The 20499-nt window shown below is 34.3% G+C and overlaps 1 protein-coding gene across 3 annotated transcripts in view; it reads right to left on the reverse strand.

Moving 5' to 3' along the window:
* VPS13A (vacuolar protein sorting 13 homolog A) overlaps positions 1–20499 on the reverse strand; it is a 242039-nt gene that overhangs the window by 62083 nt on the left and 159457 nt on the right. For all 3 annotated transcript variants that reach the window (XM_030876971.2, XM_060300819.1, XM_060300820.1), the window contains exons 43-51: positions 19102–19260; positions 18671–18926; positions 17165–17325; positions 12162–12265; positions 8166–8448; positions 5797–6192; positions 5429–5533; positions 5164–5310; positions 426–554 (exon numbers count right to left, since the gene is read on the reverse strand). In XM_030876971.2, the coding sequence (XP_030732831.2) occupies positions 426–554; positions 5164–5310; positions 5429–5533; positions 5797–6192; positions 8166–8448; positions 12162–12265; positions 17165–17325; positions 18671–18926; positions 19102–19260 (1740 nt within the window). The remainder of the gene's footprint in view (positions 1–425; positions 555–5163; positions 5311–5428; positions 5534–5796; positions 6193–8165; positions 8449–12161; positions 12266–17164; positions 17326–18670; positions 18927–19101; positions 19261–20499) is intronic.

Raw genomic sequence — 20499 nt, forward strand, 5'->3', positions numbered from 1 at the left:
ATTCAAGATGTGGTATATTGTAGTATTCTAGGCACTTTAACTCAGCAGTCCCCAACGGCGCCGGGGAGGGGGGAATGTTCAGACAGTAATGTGAGCGATGGTTCGGTCAGTAATGTGAGCCATGGGGAGCGGCACATGAAGCTTTGCTCGCTCGCCTGCCACTCACCTCCTGCTGTGCGGCCCGGTTCCTATCAGGCAAAGGACCAGTACCAGTCCATGGCCCCTGGGTTGGGGACCCCTGCTCTAACTTTCCATATAACAGTTAAATTGTTTTATGTCTCTTGCTTCCTTTTAGAACCTTTTCCCTTTGCAAAGAGAAATGTTTGTTCATTTTTGGTGAAACAAACAAAAAAAATCATTTAATAAAAAAAAATTAGTAAGTATATATTAGCTTCTCTAACTACACACACAAAAGAATCACTTACCTCATTATCCAGATGCAATAAAATACAACTTTCTTGCTTGTTAAAATGTATCTTTTTGGGAGAGCCTTCACTTCTTTCAACTTGAATAAGAAGTTTATTAGAAGCATCCTCAGGCCAAAAGGGGATACACTAAAACATATATTACATACATTTATTTAAGTAAAACTGATTTCACCATAAAGACCTTTATCATTTTAATAAACCCATCAGAGTAGACTTAAAATAGTCTTAAACCTCTTTCAACACTGCTCTCGTTACTGGACTGCTTAGCTATAAGCTGCTGACTTCAAGATGGGGTGCCACTTGGGGGCACTTTGAACACAAGCAGTAATGGGTAGTAAGTTGAAGAGCTATTGATAGCGTGCTGTGAAGAGGCGTTAGTGTGGTCCAGATCTAGAGATGGATTGAAAAAAAGTAAGTAAACTGAGCCAAGTGATCAGTTTAAAACAGGGGAATGTTCAGTTACTAAAAGTTATAATTGGGCTGTGGGCATCACTTAGTAATTAAGCAGTAGTCAAAGTACACACAAATGTCAAGTCAGGACATATATTAAATCCAGAGTCCTGGAAGTCAAATAAGGATTAAAAAAGCAAAAACAAAAGCAAAAACCAAGAGAAGTATCTAAAGTCTAAAGTTCAGAGTAGAAAACAGGCTCAAAATCTTAAGAAACCACCTGGACATCAGTGATCTGGAAACCAGACTAACAGAATAGGAGACAGTCAATGCACCCAGAAAGAAGACCAGACAACAGGAGCTGGAAACAAAGAAAAGAGCTAAAAGAACAGGAATGGAGAGCCAGCCTTGTCTGTAAACTATTATGTAAATCAGGTCTTAGTGTGATCCGACTCTGACCAGGCTGGTAACTTCACATAATTCAATGAGACTGCTCATGTGCTCATCATGATCATCACCATATGACCTGAGGGCAATGTAGAAGAAGCTAGGCACTTGATGGTTGAGTCAAGTGCCTTAGCTTGATAAAGTCAGTTTTATTCAACCATAAAAAGTAGTTAATGGAACTAGACATGGGACATGGTTAAGGCTATAACAGGCTGAGAAAATTCCCACTTGAGGCTTCTTGCAACCCAGTGGAAACTTATCTGGGAGTCAAAACAGTAGCAATACTAATCCAAGCATATTTCCCAGGAGGAACTGAGAAGACTAAAAACGATGTGCTCTCTGAAAACCCTCAAGCCTTGCTTATTTGTAAGCCTTCCTTACAAATCAACACTGCTAATAATCATAAATATGCATTTTAAGTTACGGTTCACTACTGTAAGCCAAAATTAAAATGTGAAGATTTTAAATTAGCAAAAGAAATTTATCTTAAGAAAAGCTGAGGGACTTCCCTGGTGGTCCAGTGGGTAAGACTCTGGGCTCCCAATGCAGGGGTCCTGGGTTTGATCCCTAGTTGGGGAACTAGACCCCACATGCATGCCTCGACTAAGAAGTCTGCATGCCACAACTATAAGACCACATGCTGCAACAAAGATCCCACATGCTGCAACTAAGACCCGGCGCAGCCAAAATAAATAAATAAATGTTAAAAAACAAAACAAAACAAAAAACAGAAAAGAGAAAAGCTGAAGTTGGCAACAAAAAGTAAAATAAAAAATAAGTTGTTGTGCATTTGTAATTGCAATTACTGTAAATATAAACTAACTGTTGGAAGACAGAAGCTACAGATTAGGTTTTTAAAAAGAGAAGACCCAATAATCTTATCTGCAACTGACATATAAGGCAAGACATAGAACTACTGTAAATAAAAGTATGGAAAAAAATATACCTAGAAAATATATAGAGTAAAACAAAGCTGCAGTTATAATTTGGCATCTAGATATATAGAGAGCTCTACATCCAACAAACCAAGAATCCACAGACTTAATGAGCACATATGAAACATTTGCCAAAGAAAATCTATACTCATTCAACAAATATTTATTGAGAGTATACTGTGTTTAATCACTGTTCAGAGCCCTCCAATAGCTCTCTCCATTTCACTCAGAGCAAAAGTTAAAATCCTTCAATTCACAAAGTTTTGTGTCACAAAGTTCTGCATGATTACTCTTTATCACTGTTATGTCTTGTTCTCTCCTAAATACTTTTCCCTCTCCAATAATATCGGCCCCTTTTGCTATCCTTCAACCATGCCAAATATTCTCCCATTTTAGGGCACCTACCCTGGCTGATTCTTTGCCTTTAATGCTCTTTCCCCAGATATCCACACTGCTGAGGGGTCCAGCTCCTGGCTAAAAACCTATATGCAATTTTTCAGGTCAGACCACTGGTAATTACAAAGGCTTTACCTTTATCTGGCAGGTCTCACAGGGCAAAGCTGCCCTCCCCATACCAGACTAGGTGCACAGCCAGCGCACTGCATTCTCAAGAACTCAGCCCCCACTTCTAGCTATGCCCTTACAAATATCTGCATTCCTACTACAGGCATCTTTGTCCAGAGGCCTCTTTACCAGGGCCTTTGGCAGAGGCCTTCCTCAAGAATCTCTGCAACACCTCTTTATCAAGGAGAGAGGCGGAACTTCAAGATGCTTTTTCTCTACTCTGACTTGGTGCTCAGTACTTTTCCATTCCTAGCCCTTCCCCTTTGTTTTCTGCCACCCCCAGATCCATAAAACAGTAAGAGCTATTTGTTCAGGGCTCCCCTGACAATGACACTACCCTCACTGATCCACCTCACCCCTAACTAACGTTGTTCCATAGGAAAAATGGTACAAGGGGAGGTGGTGCTTTCTTCAGTTTAGCCTCTTACTTATACTACTGCAGTAAGTAATTAAAGTCCTGAGTGTTACTTTCCTTTTAGCTTGTTGTCTTTATCAGCTATTCCTGTACCTGGCATCTCAGCTCCAACTCAGCTGAACTCTTGACAAGTGTACCTCTCACATTTTCTCCAAGTTTGTTCAAATGTGACCTCAGTAAGTCCTATCCTTGACCACCTTATGTAAAATTATAGCCCACTTCTTGCTCATTAGAACTCTTAACACCTCTTAGCCTGTCTTATTTCCTTTTTCCCTATTAGACCTGTCACCTTTAAACATACTATGTATTTTACTAGTTGACTATAGTATTATCCATTTAATGATTTCCCTACACTCCCACTGAAATGTAAACTACACAAGGACAGGTACTTGTGGTTTTGTTAAAAGATGTATCACAAGGCACATAAGGAGTACACACAATAAATATTGTTGAAAGAACAAACAAACAGGCAAACATGAAAAAAGGTACACCTTCTAGAAATGAGAAATGTAATTATTCAAATAAAAAACTCAGTTGGGGCTTCCCTGGTGGCGCAGTGGTTGAGAGTCTGCCTGCCAATGCAGGGGACACGGGTTCGTGCCCCAGTCCAGGAAGATCCCACATGCCGCGGAGCGGCTGCGCCGTGAGCCATGGCCGCTGCGCCTGCGCGTCCGTAGCCTGTGCTCCGCAACAGGAGAGGCCACAACAGTGAGAGGCCCGCATACCGCAAAAAAAAAAAAAAACTCAGTTGAAGGCTCAAATAGCATATATATATATATATATATATATATATACTGTATAATATATATAGTAAAAGTGAAAATCTATGAAAATATATATGTAGAATTTATCCAGAATGAAGCAAAGAATTATACAGATAGAAAATATAAAAAAGATAATAGGATATATGGAAGAAAGAATATGAAGTTCTAGAACAAATATGATTAAAGACCCAGAAAGAGGAAATGGACGAAGAGGAGAGGTAGTATTTAAAGAGACAATAGCTGCAAATTTTACAGAAGGTATGAAATATATTAATCTACAGGTCTAGGAATAAAGTATCTCAAGCAGGATATATCAAAGCAACCCACATGCAGACAAACAGTAGTATGACTGCAGAACATCAAAGACAGAGAGAAAACTGTGAAGGCAGCTAGAGAAAAAGGAAAGATAACCTCCAGAGAAATGACAGAAGCACAGCAGAATTTTCAACAAAAATGGAAGCCAGAATATAATAAATGCTACAACATGTAGAAAAAAATAGAATTGATTATCAAGAAAAAGTATCATAAAAGAAAGGTGATGATTAAAACTTTTATGGATAAACACAAACTGATGGTATTTACCTCCAAATCAGCTCTAAAGGAAATGCCAAAGGATGGTACATCAAGAAGAATGATTCCAGAAAGATGGTTTCAAAGCAAAAAGGCATAATGAATATAAATAGCAAACACTTCTCTAATAATCCTAACACACTTAAAATAAAATTTCTTCAGAAGTATTCTATTAACCTCAGGCAGTCTTTCAGAAAGCTCTTACCCAGAGACCTAATAGCTACAGATAGAGTAGAATCAAAATTTCATTCCTAAGACACTACTGTCTTCCTAAAATAACTAGCTTAACCTACCCTATACAGGCATCTCTAACAGCTTCCTAAAGAGAATAAATAATTTCCTTCTCTTTGCTGCATTTATACTTTACCCAGTCTTCTACTGCCATATTTAACGACATTTGGTTAGTAATTATTAAATGTCTACCTCTATTATCAAGCAACACATTCCTAGATGACAATGTTCGGATTTTAATAATTAAATTATTTACTTGGTTTATTCTGGTACAAATAAATACTCAAATGTTCATGGAACTGAAACAAAATTGGGAGGTGGGGGTGGAGAGTTAGAACATTACATAGTGATTTCATGTATCAAACTTCAAAGAAAAATGAAAATCTAAAGAGGTACCTTTTTGAAATTCATCTACCCACCTGCTCCAAATCAAGAGAGAGCCATTTATCACTTCCCTCTTCAGCCACTGATATACGATATTTACTTTTGTTTTTAAGCAAAAAAAAGGGTGTAAAGGTGACAATTCTGGTAATGTTAAAACTGCTAAGATCTATAGTGACACCAACCTACAGGAAAAAAAAATAGCAACATTTCAAAAGCTATTCCATTATCATAACATCCTGATAAAAATTAAGTACTCAGTAGAGCTTAAAAAGTTTCCTGATGAGCATAAGATGAACTCACTTGATATTCCATTTTCAGGCCCTTACATTTAACAGCTCCGTGACTACCAACAGTATCAATTGAAAACTGATCTGACAATTCACTATCAGTTACCATAAGCTGAACCTAGAAAAAAATATTTCAAATATATTAGTATTTAGGTACCTTTAAAAATTCCTACCTAAGTTGATATATTTTTTGCTTTTTAGCCTAAACTAATATTATACTGTTAATGCACTAAACCCTACCCAAGACTAAATTTTAATCTTTTTAACCTCAAATATTTCACAAATGTTATTTCTACCTATTTCATAATATTTTATTCTTCTAAACAAACAAAAAGGAGTGATAAGTAGATAAAGAATGAAAGTCAAAAAAACTTCACATACCTTATTGTTATTAAAAAAGTGCTTTGGCTGAAAAGAAAAGAGAACTGGCTTTTTATAATTAGGTGGATGCTTTCGATGAATTCCATCTGCTTTATACTGTAACATTCGACCAGTTTTATTGACCATCCAGTAAGGACTATGAAATGCCATAACTGTCTGGCCAGTATTATAAGTCACATGGATAGCAATATCTAAATCAGTCTTTTCTATTTCTGTAACACAAGTAAAACTGATGAAACTAATATCTTGTTGATTAGGTTTTATATGATATTCACTTTTCCAATCATGATTAAGATAGTCAAGTAATTTTAAATGCAGCCTGGCTTTATCCAACTGTACAGTACAAATCTGGGCTGAATGGCCTTCATGTAGAGTAAAAACTCTATGTTCAGTGCCCTATAATAAAAAAAAAATACAGTAAATTTTTAATGTTTCAGAATAATACAACAAAATATTCTATTTAATGATTCCAAATGCTATACAAATGATTCTGAAATACCTCTGTCAGAAAGAGAAGACTTATGTTCATGTTCTAACTCTGTCAACTGTATAAATTTCTATAAATTGAGATTTGAGTTACTGTATTTGTAAAATGGTCTAAATGATCTACTTCAAAGGACTATTGTGAAAATAAAATAAAATAGTGTGAAATTCTGCTGGCACTAATGAAGATTATAAAACACTATAATTAGTAAAACAAAAATCTTATCCACTAGTGATTTTAGTTGTAAAAACTACAAAATAATGAAAAATGTATGTAATCCAAAATAAGCAATCCCTACTAACTCCCATTTTTGATTTTTAACAAACTCTCATAACCCATTTCCAATCACTGTTTATACTGAATCTTACGTAGCTTTCAAAACTGTTCATTTCTCTCCACTCACACTTGCATTACCTTAGTTCATGTCACTGTAACCTCTCCCTTTAAGAGTCTCCTAACTGCTCTTATCTCCTGTAAGCCCTTTTCCACACCGCAGCTAAACTGTCTTTCTAAAAAGTGATCATATCCTTTGGAAACTAGCAAACAGAATGTGATCCCTAAAAGCATCAAGTTAAAAGTTCTATTAAAATGCAACATAGATAGACATTCCATCTGGGTATTTCACCTGTTTTTCCAGCAACTCTAATCTGGTTCCCTCCTGTTATAACATGGGAATCTCTTCACCTTAAGATTTTAAATTACTTAAAGCAAAAACAAGGTAAGCTATCAATACTTGACATGTTCCACAAAATAGAAGAGTAGTGCTGGTGGTGCTAGAGAGGTAAATAAATGGGAACCATATGCCTGTCAGGCACTGTGCTAAGTCCTTTACAAACATTATTTAATTTGATTTCACCATATCCCAATCATGAAAGTTTTATTACTATCCCTCTTTTATAGGCTTGGACAAATGATTTAGAAATTAGCTTACCTAAAGACATAGCACTAGTAAGCGATAGAGGTAGGATTCAATCTCAAATCTATCTGACAGCAAAGTGTAAATTCTTAACCACTATGTTATCTGTCAACCATATGGAAAACAGATATTCTTAAACCATAGATGTGTTCACTCCCCCACTCCGAAAAAAATTTAACAGAAAAGTGTAAACAGAGTAAATCCCAATAATTAATAATTAAAAGACTGCAATAAAACAAATAATATACTACAATGAAGAACTACTTTCTTATATTTGACAAGCAATGGCAAATGGAATATTTACTTAAAATCCTAAGATGGAGAGATTCCTGTTACAGCAACAGGAAGGAATCAGATGTAATACCTTAAAACAAAGAGTATTTAAAAGAAAAAGCATCTTTATAGGGCATAAAATCCTTTTAGAAAACTAGCACAAGAATAATACAATATAGCAAGTTTTAAGTCTAGTACTATCATTTTAATACTAATTCTCATACATGTTTGAAAAGTTAGTATCCATCTTTTAAATATACATGAAATATACATTCATGGAAAAGACTGAAAAATATATATTTTAGAACTGAAATGATAACTTCATCAGAAGTGCTACCTTCAGATAATGTGATTATAGACAATCTTAATAATCTTTATTTTCTAAAATTTTCTACAGGAATATCTATTACTTTCATAAATGATTTTTAAAATGGCATATCATATTTGTGTGTATGAATTATAGTCAACTTAGTAACCAGATTCCTAAGGTAAATCAGTGGAAAAAAAATTTTTTTAATTTTCTTTCATATAACATGACTGAAACATTTCTTTTCCATTTGAAGAATATCTGTACTGTCTATTCACCAGTACTATAATTTTTATTAGAATTTTAAAACATTGTTTTATTGTTCATAACTTTAAATAACTAAAGCTACAAAATCAAAGACAGGAGGGCATTAAAAAATTCCAGAATACCTCTATATAATAAGCAATTTTGTAAGGAAGAAGATTTCGGAGTAGAATAGGTGGCCACAAATGCATTATATATGGTAAGTCCCAACCATCTTCTGAATACACTGACACAGATGTCAAATTATCTTTTTCTGGGACAATATTAATGATAAATGGCTTCTTGGAAGGGTTTATAGATCTACATTGCTTCTTGAGAAAAGTGCCATCATTTTTTATAATTTCTTCAAAATCAATTCCTTCACACATTTGATAGTCCTCATCTTCTGGCTTCAGGGAAAGGAGTGATCTACATAAAAGATTAAAAAATACATTTTAAAATGCTTTAAAAGAAAATACATGTTTAATTGTTTGATTACAGCTTTAGAACAATGAAATTATCTCCCTCCATACTATTGTAATAAATTTTTATATTTTCACATTCTTCTTAGAGATAGTAAGATAGACATACAGATACCAATTTCCATCTTAACTTTCTGGAAACCAATCAAGTTATTTGGCTTCCAAGAGAAGAATATTTTTCTTACAAACTTGCTGTCTTAGAAGTATGTTTACAAGATAATAACTGGTTTCTCACAGAAAATACGTAATCATACCCGTCATATATGCAAAACACACACATACAGCTGTGACTTAAACACTTAACTTAAAGAAGTTGGCTTTCCTGGAATATGTGGTCCCAAGTACATACCATGATTGAGTTTGTGAAGCAAAAATATATTTCTACTGAAAAATTAATCACCGGGTATTCAAGGTTAATCAAATGAAAGCTTTCAATAGATACTTAGCTTTACAGAAATGTTGAGCATAGTTGCAGAAGTGGTTGTAAGAAGACAGTAATAAAATTATTAGGTGTCACATATGATTAATCCTTATATTTAAAAATCACATTCTTTGTTTACACTGCAAATGTACTTTGGGTTTAATAATTTTTTTAAACCTAAGGTGTGTCCAAGTATAAACACTTAAGTATTTTTATACTTGTAAAACTAATTACCTATAATTGTGACACTATCCCTTACTGTGTGACAAGTGTCAATACTATCTCTAGCTGTGATTGTTTTCTTAAGCTCTAGTCCCCAAAATTTTAAATATCTACTACATATTTCTGTAATGATGTCGGATGGTGCCTTAAATTGCTAAATTGAACTCTGAACCCTCCACACCCACTTCTCTGTGTGTCCTTTTTTCAGGAACTTCCAGCTATTGGCACTCTGGACTATAAAATAATATTAACTCTTCCTTATTCCCCCCTTACATACATAGATATAGTTACCTGTAAAATCAGTTATCAGATTTAGCCTATTTTACTTCTACATTCTCTCTGAAATTTCATTTTTTTTCCATCAAGACATTTATTGGACTATTATTTACCAATGAGAAGGTAAAACTGAAAATGAACAAATGAGTAAGTCATTCTTTACTCTTAAGGAGATACCAATCACATGGGAAATGTAATGTTAAAAGATAACTACTGCACTGTGATCGGTACCCCCCCTCAAAAAAAACCCAGATGTATACTGAAGACTGAGGGCATGAAGAGTGTGGTTAACTCTTTCTAGACTGGCTGCAGAGTGTTTTCCAGAGGTCACAATTTTCCCCAAAAGCTTTGTTTCTGAAGGGTAGAGCTGAACTAGAGACATATGCAAGGTTAAAGGAAAGTTTAAGAAATGAATGAAGAGAAAACATGAGAGACAGATGATCAATGGCAAGAGGTTTTGAGTGAGAAGAGCTGATGCATTAAATGGTCTTAAAACAGAAGAACACCAAATGGTCTGAGAGAGGAAGAAAGAAATAGATATTAAAGATGAAGATAAAATTTATATAAATGGGGCAAGACAATGAGCGAGCAACTATCCCAATGTGGACTTAACCTTTCAAATTTCATATTCCAACATGCACACTACATTCCAGGCAAACCCCTAGTCTTTTATAGACCTGTACAAATCCTGTGCATTCATGCCTCCTTATCTTTGTTATGCAATTCCTTCCATTTAAGATTGCCCTTCCCCACTAATCTCCACATTATTATATTTTAACTACAATTCATGTACGTCTCTCAGGAGTTAATCATTAATCCCTTCTTTCCTTTTCATAGTTTTCTGCAACTAAAACTTTTTCTGTGATTCTCAACAACCCATTGTTTTCTACTTTCTGTACCTATATATCAATCTCTCAAGCAGAATAGCCATGCCAATTCCTCTTGGCATCCTACAGTAGTGCCTTCCACACAACAAAACACTTGGTAAATACTTGTTAAATGAATTAAACTTAAGAATAAGTATACCTAAATTCTACAGAATGATATCCATTTGTTAATTTAAGACCTCACATCTTAAATATGAGTATCTATATCTAAGCATTAGATTAGAAGAATATCTAATGTGAAATCCAAGCTAGTCAGTCATTAATAATTCTAATTAAGATAGATTAACTTTCATGTAACAAATATTTAGCCTTGAACAAAAAAGTGTAAAGATACTCTAATGGCCTAACTTTTCTCTTCTATGGACAGAAACACAAAATATATAGTAATATTTACTAAAAATAAAGCAGAGTGTCATTAACTTTTATTATCCAAGGACAAAATGGATTTCCTCACAGAAACTTTTGAACATATCTTACATGCTACTTTTTAATCTACTCTTATAACCCACCCCAAATCCTCTCTAGAACAAGGTCAGATACTATAAACAACTATTTTGTGGTTGTTCTCTAGACAACATAACTCTTTCCCTCAGCAAGTCTGAACTAAGCAATAAAACTCATTAGAGTTAGAAGGTCTAGGCAATAAAACACTCATTAAGGTGAGCAGGTCTACTCTCTGAAAATATGTGCCTAAAACTGCTAGGCTGTCTTCTAAGCATTAGGGACCCAATCTTGAACTCCTACGTATGGGGCAGAATAAATAGAGGTAAGGAATATTTTAGCACTGCTTGTAATTTTGCCTCCATCCTTTTGTAGCATAGGTCTAAAGGTCCATGTCTAGAGTGTGTTGTGAAATGGTACTTAACAAGCTATGATGCTTATTCTGAGGAAGTTTTTATTCTCCAAGAGAGCTTAATCTCCCTAAAAGAGATTATCTTCAATTCCAGATTAAATATCCTAAATAATAATAATACTTGTTTGTAATATTAAGCCTATGATTAAGAAACTAGCCCATCATTAGTACTGTTACAATTTTAATAGTCCTTTCTTAATACATAAAAGATTTTATATGTACTATACAGCTGACCCTTGAACAACACGGGTTTGAACTGCACGGGTCCATTCATAAGCAGACATTTTTCAGCAAATAAAGTACTTGATGACTAGCAGTTGGTTGAATCCATGGATGTGGAAATAGAGGTGTGGAGGACTGACTATGGCACTTGAGCACCCAGGGATTCTGGTATCTGCAGTGGGTCCTGGAAACAATCCTCTATGGATACTGAGGGACAACTGAATGTATATTTTTGACTACATGGGCGTCAGCACCTCTAACCCACATGTTGTTGAAGGATCAACTGTCTACCTCTATTTACATTACAATTCTATCAATGAACAATTAATAGATAAATATGTAGATTAAAAGATAAAATATTTTACATTTTCTAAAGAAATTTCTTAAAAATTCTATCATAAAACCCTAGAAAAGTAAAAATCACTTCATAATAGTGTAAATAAATCTAGAAGCCACCACTCATGCTCAGTAAGAAATTTTTTAAAAATCATAAATATATATGACTATGGCCATGATAGTTATATTGCAAGCATGTAATTTATATTTACTAGTGAAAGCATAGATAATTTATAGGATATACATTATATACATTAAGTTAAATAATATTTCTTTAAAAAAATCTTCTAAGAGTGCCGAAACTTAAATAAGTTAGATGAGATATTAACAAGATAAATTTGATCATGGTTTGATAACTTAAAGATAGATATCACTACTAAATCAGAAACTAAAAAGTGTATAAGAGACCTTAGGGCAAACAAAAGGATAAAGAAAAAAATCACCGGTAAGATGCTAATGGTATGTTAAATTCACTTCCAGGTGAAGCCGTTCCCAATAAGGTGTCCCCTCCATAAACATAAAGTGGTATTGAAAAATGATTTCTAATCTGGGAAAGAAAAGTAACATTTAGTATCATTAATCTAAGAATCTAAAGACATTTAAAAAATATTCCATCTAAATATCCCAGCAAAGGAATTATCAGGCAATATTTATCTTGCTCATATAAATTAGAAAAAAAAATCCAAACATGCAATTATCTTTGCTAAAAATTACAAGGAAAGTTTCTAGTTTTAGAGAAAAAGAATCTCAAAAACAAAACTTTAAAAATCTTAGAAGAAAATAACATCTTGAACTTGATATAAGGAATAACTTTTCGTTTAGACAAAAATAGTAGAAAAAATTAATAGGAAAAATATTATATCCAAGTTTTAGATGTCTATATGATAAAAGTGAAAACCAAGCCACTGGCTGGCAAATGTCTACCTTTTTACATCACTGTTGTATGCTACTCATTGAATCAAATAGTGTGTAGGGAATAGCTCACCCACTGAGTAGCATACAACAGTGATGTAAAAGATTAACATTATTTTGATTAACACACATTATGAGATAAACCTCCGTTTATATTTATCTTTGGGATAGATAAAAACAAACTGGTTAGTAACACCATTTTCTTGTATTCTTTCTATATCTTACTAAAATCTTTATATTTTAAAAATCATACCAAAATATAAAACATACTGAGTGCAAACTAAGAACTGATAAATATATAAACTTAACTACACTATATTTTATTTCTAGATAAACTGCTCTACCAATTTAAAAGAAGAGACATATATTTTCATTTCTATGAAAGTACCTATAAGAAATTTAACATTAATGTTTTACTATTTAATAAAATTCAAAAGTAATCTACAATAATGACGCAGCCCAATTGTCATCTTTTATTTTATTTTATTTTTTTTTTAGCGGTATGCAGGCCTCTCACTGTTGTGGCCTCTCCCGTTGCGGAGCACAGGCTCCGGACGCGGAGGCTCAGCGGCCATGGCTCATGAGCAGCCGCTCCGCGGCATGTGGGATCTTCCCGGACCGGGGCACGAACCCATGTCCCCTGCATCAGCAGGTGGACTCTCAACCACTGTGCCACCAGGGAAGCCCTGTCATCTTTTAATACAGTTCATCATAAATCAAAAATGAAAGAGAAGGAACCTCTGTTTTCAGCCCTGATGGAAAAATAGAGACCAGATATAACTTCCCAATATAAACAATCAAAACACCAGGGAAAAAAAATACACATGAAGTAATGGACAAAAAGGTGGCACAGGAAGGAAGGAAAGGAAGGAAAGGAAAGGAGGGAGGGAGGGAGGGAGGGAGGGAAAGAAAGAAGGAAAGAAAGGGGGAGAGGAAGGGAAGAGAAGGGAAGGGAGGGAGGGCTAGAGAGAGAGAAAGAGGGAGAGAAAAGAAAGAAAGGGGGGGAGAGAGGGAGGGGGGAGAGAGAAGGGGAGGGGAAAGAGAGAGAGAGAGAGGAAGGAAGGAAGGAAGGAAGGAAGGAAGGAAGGGAGGAAGGGAGGGAGGGAGGGAGGGAGGGAGGGAGAAAGAAAACTCCACCAAGATAAGCCCTAAGATTGTCACCTCATCTTACTACCTGGAGAGTTTCTGGATTACTGTGTGGAGAAGAAGTCAAACAGAGCCCAGTCTGAGTTGAAGAGATAGATATTAGAATGTGGGAAAGCCAATGAGGCTTACTCTAACAGCACATTACATGAGAGAGAAGACAGCTGCATGGAGAGGTGAGAGTTACAGAGAGGTAACTCCTGAGACTTTAAGAGTGCCCCCTGTTCCAAACACTTCAGTACAGTACCGTCTGGCACATGCACATCAGTACACTGTCTAAGGCTCAGTAAAGATCCATCTGAAAGCCGCAGGCAGAACAATCTCTGGTGCTGACACACAGTTCCTTTTCTAACCAACCAAAGTGGTAAAATCTTGTTTAGTACAAAGGGTATTGGTTACAGTGCTTTACTAGTGGGGCAAAATTAACCCTAGGCTACGGGCTGCTTGAGTCTCACCTAAGAAGTTTTAAAACAAGCAATGAAAGGATCACTTTCCAACTAACATAACTGTGTTGGAGAATTAAGTTCAAGAATACATAAAGGGGTACAAATACATCTAAAGCACCTGACGAGGTAAAATTCACAATTTTAAGCAACTGGTAAAAAAATTACTGGACACACAAAAAGAATTTTAAAATGACCCATTAAAAAATGAATAAAATGAAACAAATCAGAAATGAAACACATGACAGAATTAGTAGACAAGCATATTAAAACATTTATATAACTATACTTGATATGTTCAAAAGTTAGGGGAAAGCTGAGGATATATAAAAAGACATGGAAAATGTAAATAAAAATGCAAGTTGAACTTCTAGACATAAAAATACATTGGATGAGATTAAGAACAGATTAGACATTGAAAAGTGAACTTAAAGACATAATAATAGAAACTATTGAAACAGAAACATGGGGGTCAGGGGAAGCTGAAAGAAAAAGTGAACAGAGCATCAGACAGCATAAGTTTAAACACTCTAATATATACCTACTTGAAGAAGAGAAGAGAGGGGGAAGACAGAAAAAAATATTTGAAGAAACAATGGCAACATTGTTTTCTAAAGTTGATGAAAACTATAAATCCACAGATTCAAGAAGCTTAAAAGACTCAAGTACAAGAAACATGTAGGATTCATCTCAACCAAATTTCTTAAAACCAGTAATAAAGGGAAGAAACTTAAAAGTATATAAAAATAAAATCACACATTTCATAGAACAAAGGTTAAGAATAACAGCAGACTCTGGTCAGAAACAATGTAATAGAGTTGATAGTGAAATGACATCCTAAAAGTATGGAAAAAATAACTGTCAATCTAAATTTCTACACCCTGTGAAAAGAAAAGTGAAGTAAAAGCAAAAATAGTTCACTGACAAATTTCATTAAAGACAAAATTACTAGAAGAGCTCACTCAAGAAGTGACAGATAATATGAATAGCCCTTAAAGTGAAACTGTCGTTTAAAAACTTAAGAAAAACATTACAAGAAAACTCTATACCAACACCCCTCATGAACATAAATGCAAAAATTATAAACGTGAATTTAGCAAATCAATCCAACAATATATTAAAAGGTTAATACTTCAAAACCAAATGAGGTTTATCCTGGGAATGCAAGGTTCATTTAACATTTAAAAGTCAATCATTATTTAATATAATAATTAAAAATCAATGTAATTCATCATATTAACAATTTTTTTAAAAGATCCTCTCGATAAACAGAGAAAATCATTTGACAAAATGCAACATTCATTTCTGATTTAAAAACTCTCAGTAAACTACGAACAGAGGGATCATGAACAACAACAACAAAAAAAACAACTCAAAATATACTAAATGGTCAAAGACTGAATACTTTTCCCCTAAGATTGAGAACAAGATAAAAACATCCACTTTCATAATTTCTATTCAAATTGTACTGGAGATTCTATCCAGTGCAATAAACAAGAGAAAAGAAAATAGGGCTTCTCTGGTGGCGCAGTGGTTGAGAGTCCGCCTGCCGATGCAGGGGACATGGGTTCGTGCCCCGGTCTGGGAAGATCCCACATGCCGCAGAGCGGCTGGGCCTGTGAGCCATGGCTGCTGAGCCTGCGCATCTGGAGCCTGTGCTCCGCAACGGGAGAGGCCACAGCAGTGAGAGGCCCGCGTACCGCAAAAAAAAAAAAAAGACAATAAACATCAGATTGGAAAGGAAGAAGTAAAAATATTTTTATCTGCAGACATCATAACTATCTCTATCTATAAAAAAGCTACTAGAATAAATGTATCTAGTAAGGTTGCATAATACAAGTTAATACAAAAACCAAATGTATTTCTACTAGCAAGAAAAAATCAAAAATTAATATTAAAAATGCCAACTTAATCAAAATTTCTAAATAAAAATTGAAAACTTGAAGTCTAAAATTTAAATGGAAATGGAAAGGACTTAGGCTAGCCAAAACAACTTTAAAAAAGAACAAAGTGGTACAACTTGTACTACCTGATTTCAAGACTGAGGATAAAGTAGTAATCAAGACAGTGTGGTACTGACATAAATAGATCAATGAAACAGATTAGAGACCTCAGACATAAACACACACAGATATGGAGATATGGTCAATTTATTTTTGACAAAAGTGTCAAGGCAATTTAATGGAAAAAGGATAATCCTGGTCAGAACAAATGAATAGACAAGTGGAAGAAAATGAACCTCAACCCTCACTTTATAGCATATACAAAAATTCATTAAAAATGGTATGTGGTATATACATAGAACAGATTACTACTCAACAACACGTAACTGCATGCAACAACATTAATACACAAAAGTTGACACATACAAAATTATCCTGAGTGAAAGAAGCCAGACTCCATTCTGTACTTCATTCATTTACATAAAATTCTATATTGTGTAACTAACGCACCACAAGAACATATAAGTGGATGCATGGGAATGGGGAGACGGGATGAGGAAACTTTTTGGGGTGATAAGTATGTTTATTACTTTGATTGCGATGAAGGTTCATATGTGTATTTTTTGTCAAAATTCATCAACTTTAAATATATGCAGTTTATTGTACATCAATTTTACCTCAATAAAGGTGTACAAATTTCTCTCACTGTATTCTCTAATTGAAACGAAAGAATAAATACATACTACAAAGAGCTAAAACAAAATATTGACTTTTTTGGTTTTTGTTTTTTTACAAAATAATATTCCAAAAACATTTACAAAATATTCCTACAACTGCTTGTATTACAGTAGTATAATTACTGATAATGATTATTCTTTTTGCTATTAGCTATATTTCTATTACAGTTTGTATTCTTTTGGTAGTAATTTGCTTTAGTTTTTTTTTTTTTAATTAGCATACAAATATACACAATATGACCTCACAAAAAAATGAATCATTCCGTACCTGCACTGGGGAGCGAATTGTTACCTTCTTACTTCCTTCCACTGCATCAATTTGACAAACAATAGATCTTTCAACTCCAGACTCTCTGTGTCTTACAGTGTACAGTCGTTGTCCCACTTTTGTTAAAGGGATTTTATCAGCAGTAGAGTGGTTAGCTGGTGCTAAATTAAATATACATGTTTGAAAGTTTTTATTATAATTCATCATATATTAATTTTAAGTAGACATTTTAAACCAGAAACATCAGATGATTTCTTAAACTTATGAATAATTATCACTGAAAGCTACACAAAGGGATATTTTAAAAATCCACAATACATACCTACATCATTCATTTAAAACCTTCAAAGCATTTTACCAAAAAAAGTTTTTAATTGAAAAAGAAATCTCATTCAGTAGCTTAACCTAAGACAACAACATAACCTTTTAAAAATAACTGACTGATGAGAGAAATTACTAGAAAATACAAGAACACTGTTCTCTGGTTTGCTGTCATAATAACCAGAGCCTAATACATTCAGGCAGTCATTGGCAACTACCAAGTAGCTGCAATTTTTCAGTTTTTAAGTTTTTCCACCAACCTGTGACACTTTGTGATATCTAAGGTTTGATTAAAATTTTACAGTTGTATCTAATATATATATATACATATATTGTATTGGGGTGAATTATCTATTTATATAACCTTCTTCCCTACTATCCCATAAAAATGTCAGTTTAAAAACAAACAGAGGTAAAATTGATGAGAATAATTCATGGACAATGCTGGGACAACATCTGAAACCTAGCCACTGTTACGAATCATTTCCTGACTAGGAAAAAGTATTAGCTATCAGTTTTAGTACCCCTCCTCCATGTCTAATTAACCTTTCTAATATCCTCCCTTCCATAACTACTTAAATGTCAGAGTGTCAGAAAGTGGTGTCAGTGAGGCTTTGGGACTATTTAATATTTAACTTCACAATGACTATATACTATGATAATTAAAAAATGTATTTACTTTCACCTCTCATGAAAATGAAAAACTTCTGGGAAACATAAAGGACAAAGGAAAAAAACCTCTACCTCAATAGGCAGAACACAAAAACCATTTACAAACCCCAAAACCATTACCCTGTGCCATTTCATGAATTCAAACCTTATTCTGAATTCGTTCAGTTGCAAAACTGGTGCAATTCTACTGAGTTATACTAAAAGTGATTAAAACAACCACCTATAGCTAAGTCTGTAAATGCTGACTGAGGATGAGATTTAATAATTTTCCTCTCCAAAACATAAAGTAGTAAATTACCATACTCTAAATAAAGCAGTGGCCAAAGAAAGTCAGAATTTGAAATACAAAGATAAAGTGACAACAGCAAGCAAAGCCCTGCAAAGGAAATAATGAAATTTGCAAAATATTAGAAAGGAGATAAAAAACCTGTGAGATACCACAAATGAGTAAAATGGGATATAAAATGTAACTTAAAAGAAATTAAAGCCCCAGGAAGGTAATTTATCACTTACTAAGAAGAATGAAGAAGAATTTGCTGCTTAGGCTGGTCATTGCATTGAAATGATCATTGTCTTTAGTTCGGATATAATCCATACTTAAACTCTCCTCATTTTTCAATTCATATGATTTTGCCATAGGTACGCTGAGCACACTAAAAGAGTCACTTGGTGAAACAGAGATACTAAGTCCAAGAGAATTTAAAATCATAAATGGTGCTAGATCCCTTATGAAGGCGGCTGAAGATCCAGTGGCAGCTTCTGTAAATGCCTAATAAGAAAGGGTTATCATAAATAAAAGAAAATGTAGAAAACTAAACGACAAGCAGAACACTACTGGACATATGACAAATAACTAAGTTAACAAAAACTTCTTGTTCAATAAAAGAAAAGGGTTAACTCAGACTAGTACACCAATGTTTAAAGTTTCAAGTTACTTTTCTTACCTTGACTAAATTATTTAACATTACAAGGCCACATTTGGATAATGTAATGTTTAGTTGGTCTTTTGAATGGAAAGTGATGACAGTTTTATATTCTGGTACCTTGTAATTTTCTTCTTCAGTACTTGACTCAACAATGGCCTTTTTGGCTTTCTTTTTCATCTAAAATAAAATATAAATTGTAGAAATATGAGAAAAATTTGTTCCTAGGAGCACAACATAACTCATTTTGCAAAGGAAAAGCAAACATTAGACAAATTCCAATGACAGCATTAGAAAGAGCAATACATTTTATCAGTTCCACTGCCTTACTTGGAATTACTTGGACATCAGCCAACTAAGGTCGCATTGGATAGAAGCAGTATTGGAAGAAAAATTCTCCTCCTCCTCAGTTATACTAAAATGGCAGGCACAATTTAGAAGGGAAAATAACCCCTAAAATTACTAAATGCATGGAGCATCTGAATGAAAATTAGAAGCCCATACATCATAGCATGTGGAAATTCAGGGCAAGAAAAGTCGTTTAATCTACTGGTGCTATAAATGCTATAAATAAAGAACAGAAACCTAGGGACTTAAAAAGTCCAACAATAGTTGCAGAACAGTGCCACTAGGACCTAGGGCTCATGTGAATCAATACCACCTACCTCTTTTTAGAACTCACAGGTCTACTGCCTATGTGTATCCTGACCTAACAACCGCCAAATAAGTTCCTTTATCCAAATCTTTTATCTGAAATATGTGGAAAATCAAAAGTCCTGGTTTAATACAAAAAGCTGGATATGCCAAGCTAGTCACCTTTACTGTTCCTTTAACTGGCTTTAAACCACTGAACATTTGTCTGCAGGTTGATTGAATCATTATTAGGGAGGAGATATGCTAGGAATGCTGCAGTCTCTTGCTTCAGAAGCACAATTTCATCCATCTAAAGGTCCTGATTCGTATGATTACATAAATTCACACTATATTTCAAACAAATAATATTATATTTTCTTCTATATATACACCCTTCAGAGATCAAAGAAAACTTGGGATAGACAACAACCTTCAAGAAAATGCTGGCGATATTTTAACATGACGGTTATGTGTGGGGACTCTGAAGCCAGTATTTAATTCCACCTCTTCCAATTTAAAGGTATTATTGCTTTATGGAAGTCCTTTAACTTCCACAGTTTCAGTCCCATCACATGTTAAAATGAAGTTTAAAACTGTATATTCTTCAGAGGTTTGTTGTAAGGGTTAAAGCAAAAGTAGATTATTTAGAACAATGTCTAGTGCATAATAAATGCTACATAATTATTTGTATTAGAAGCCCATGAGGCAGTGGCCTTGGGTTTGAAAATTACATTCAGAGGTCAAACAAGGAAGCATGTGGAAAGGCTCATAATGAGATACCTGAAC

Source organism: Globicephala melas, chromosome 6 (genome assembly GCF_963455315.2).
Source record: "Globicephala melas chromosome 6, mGloMel1.2, whole genome shotgun sequence".
In the NCBI taxonomy this organism is placed as follows: domain Eukaryota; kingdom Metazoa; phylum Chordata; class Mammalia; order Artiodactyla; family Delphinidae; genus Globicephala; species Globicephala melas.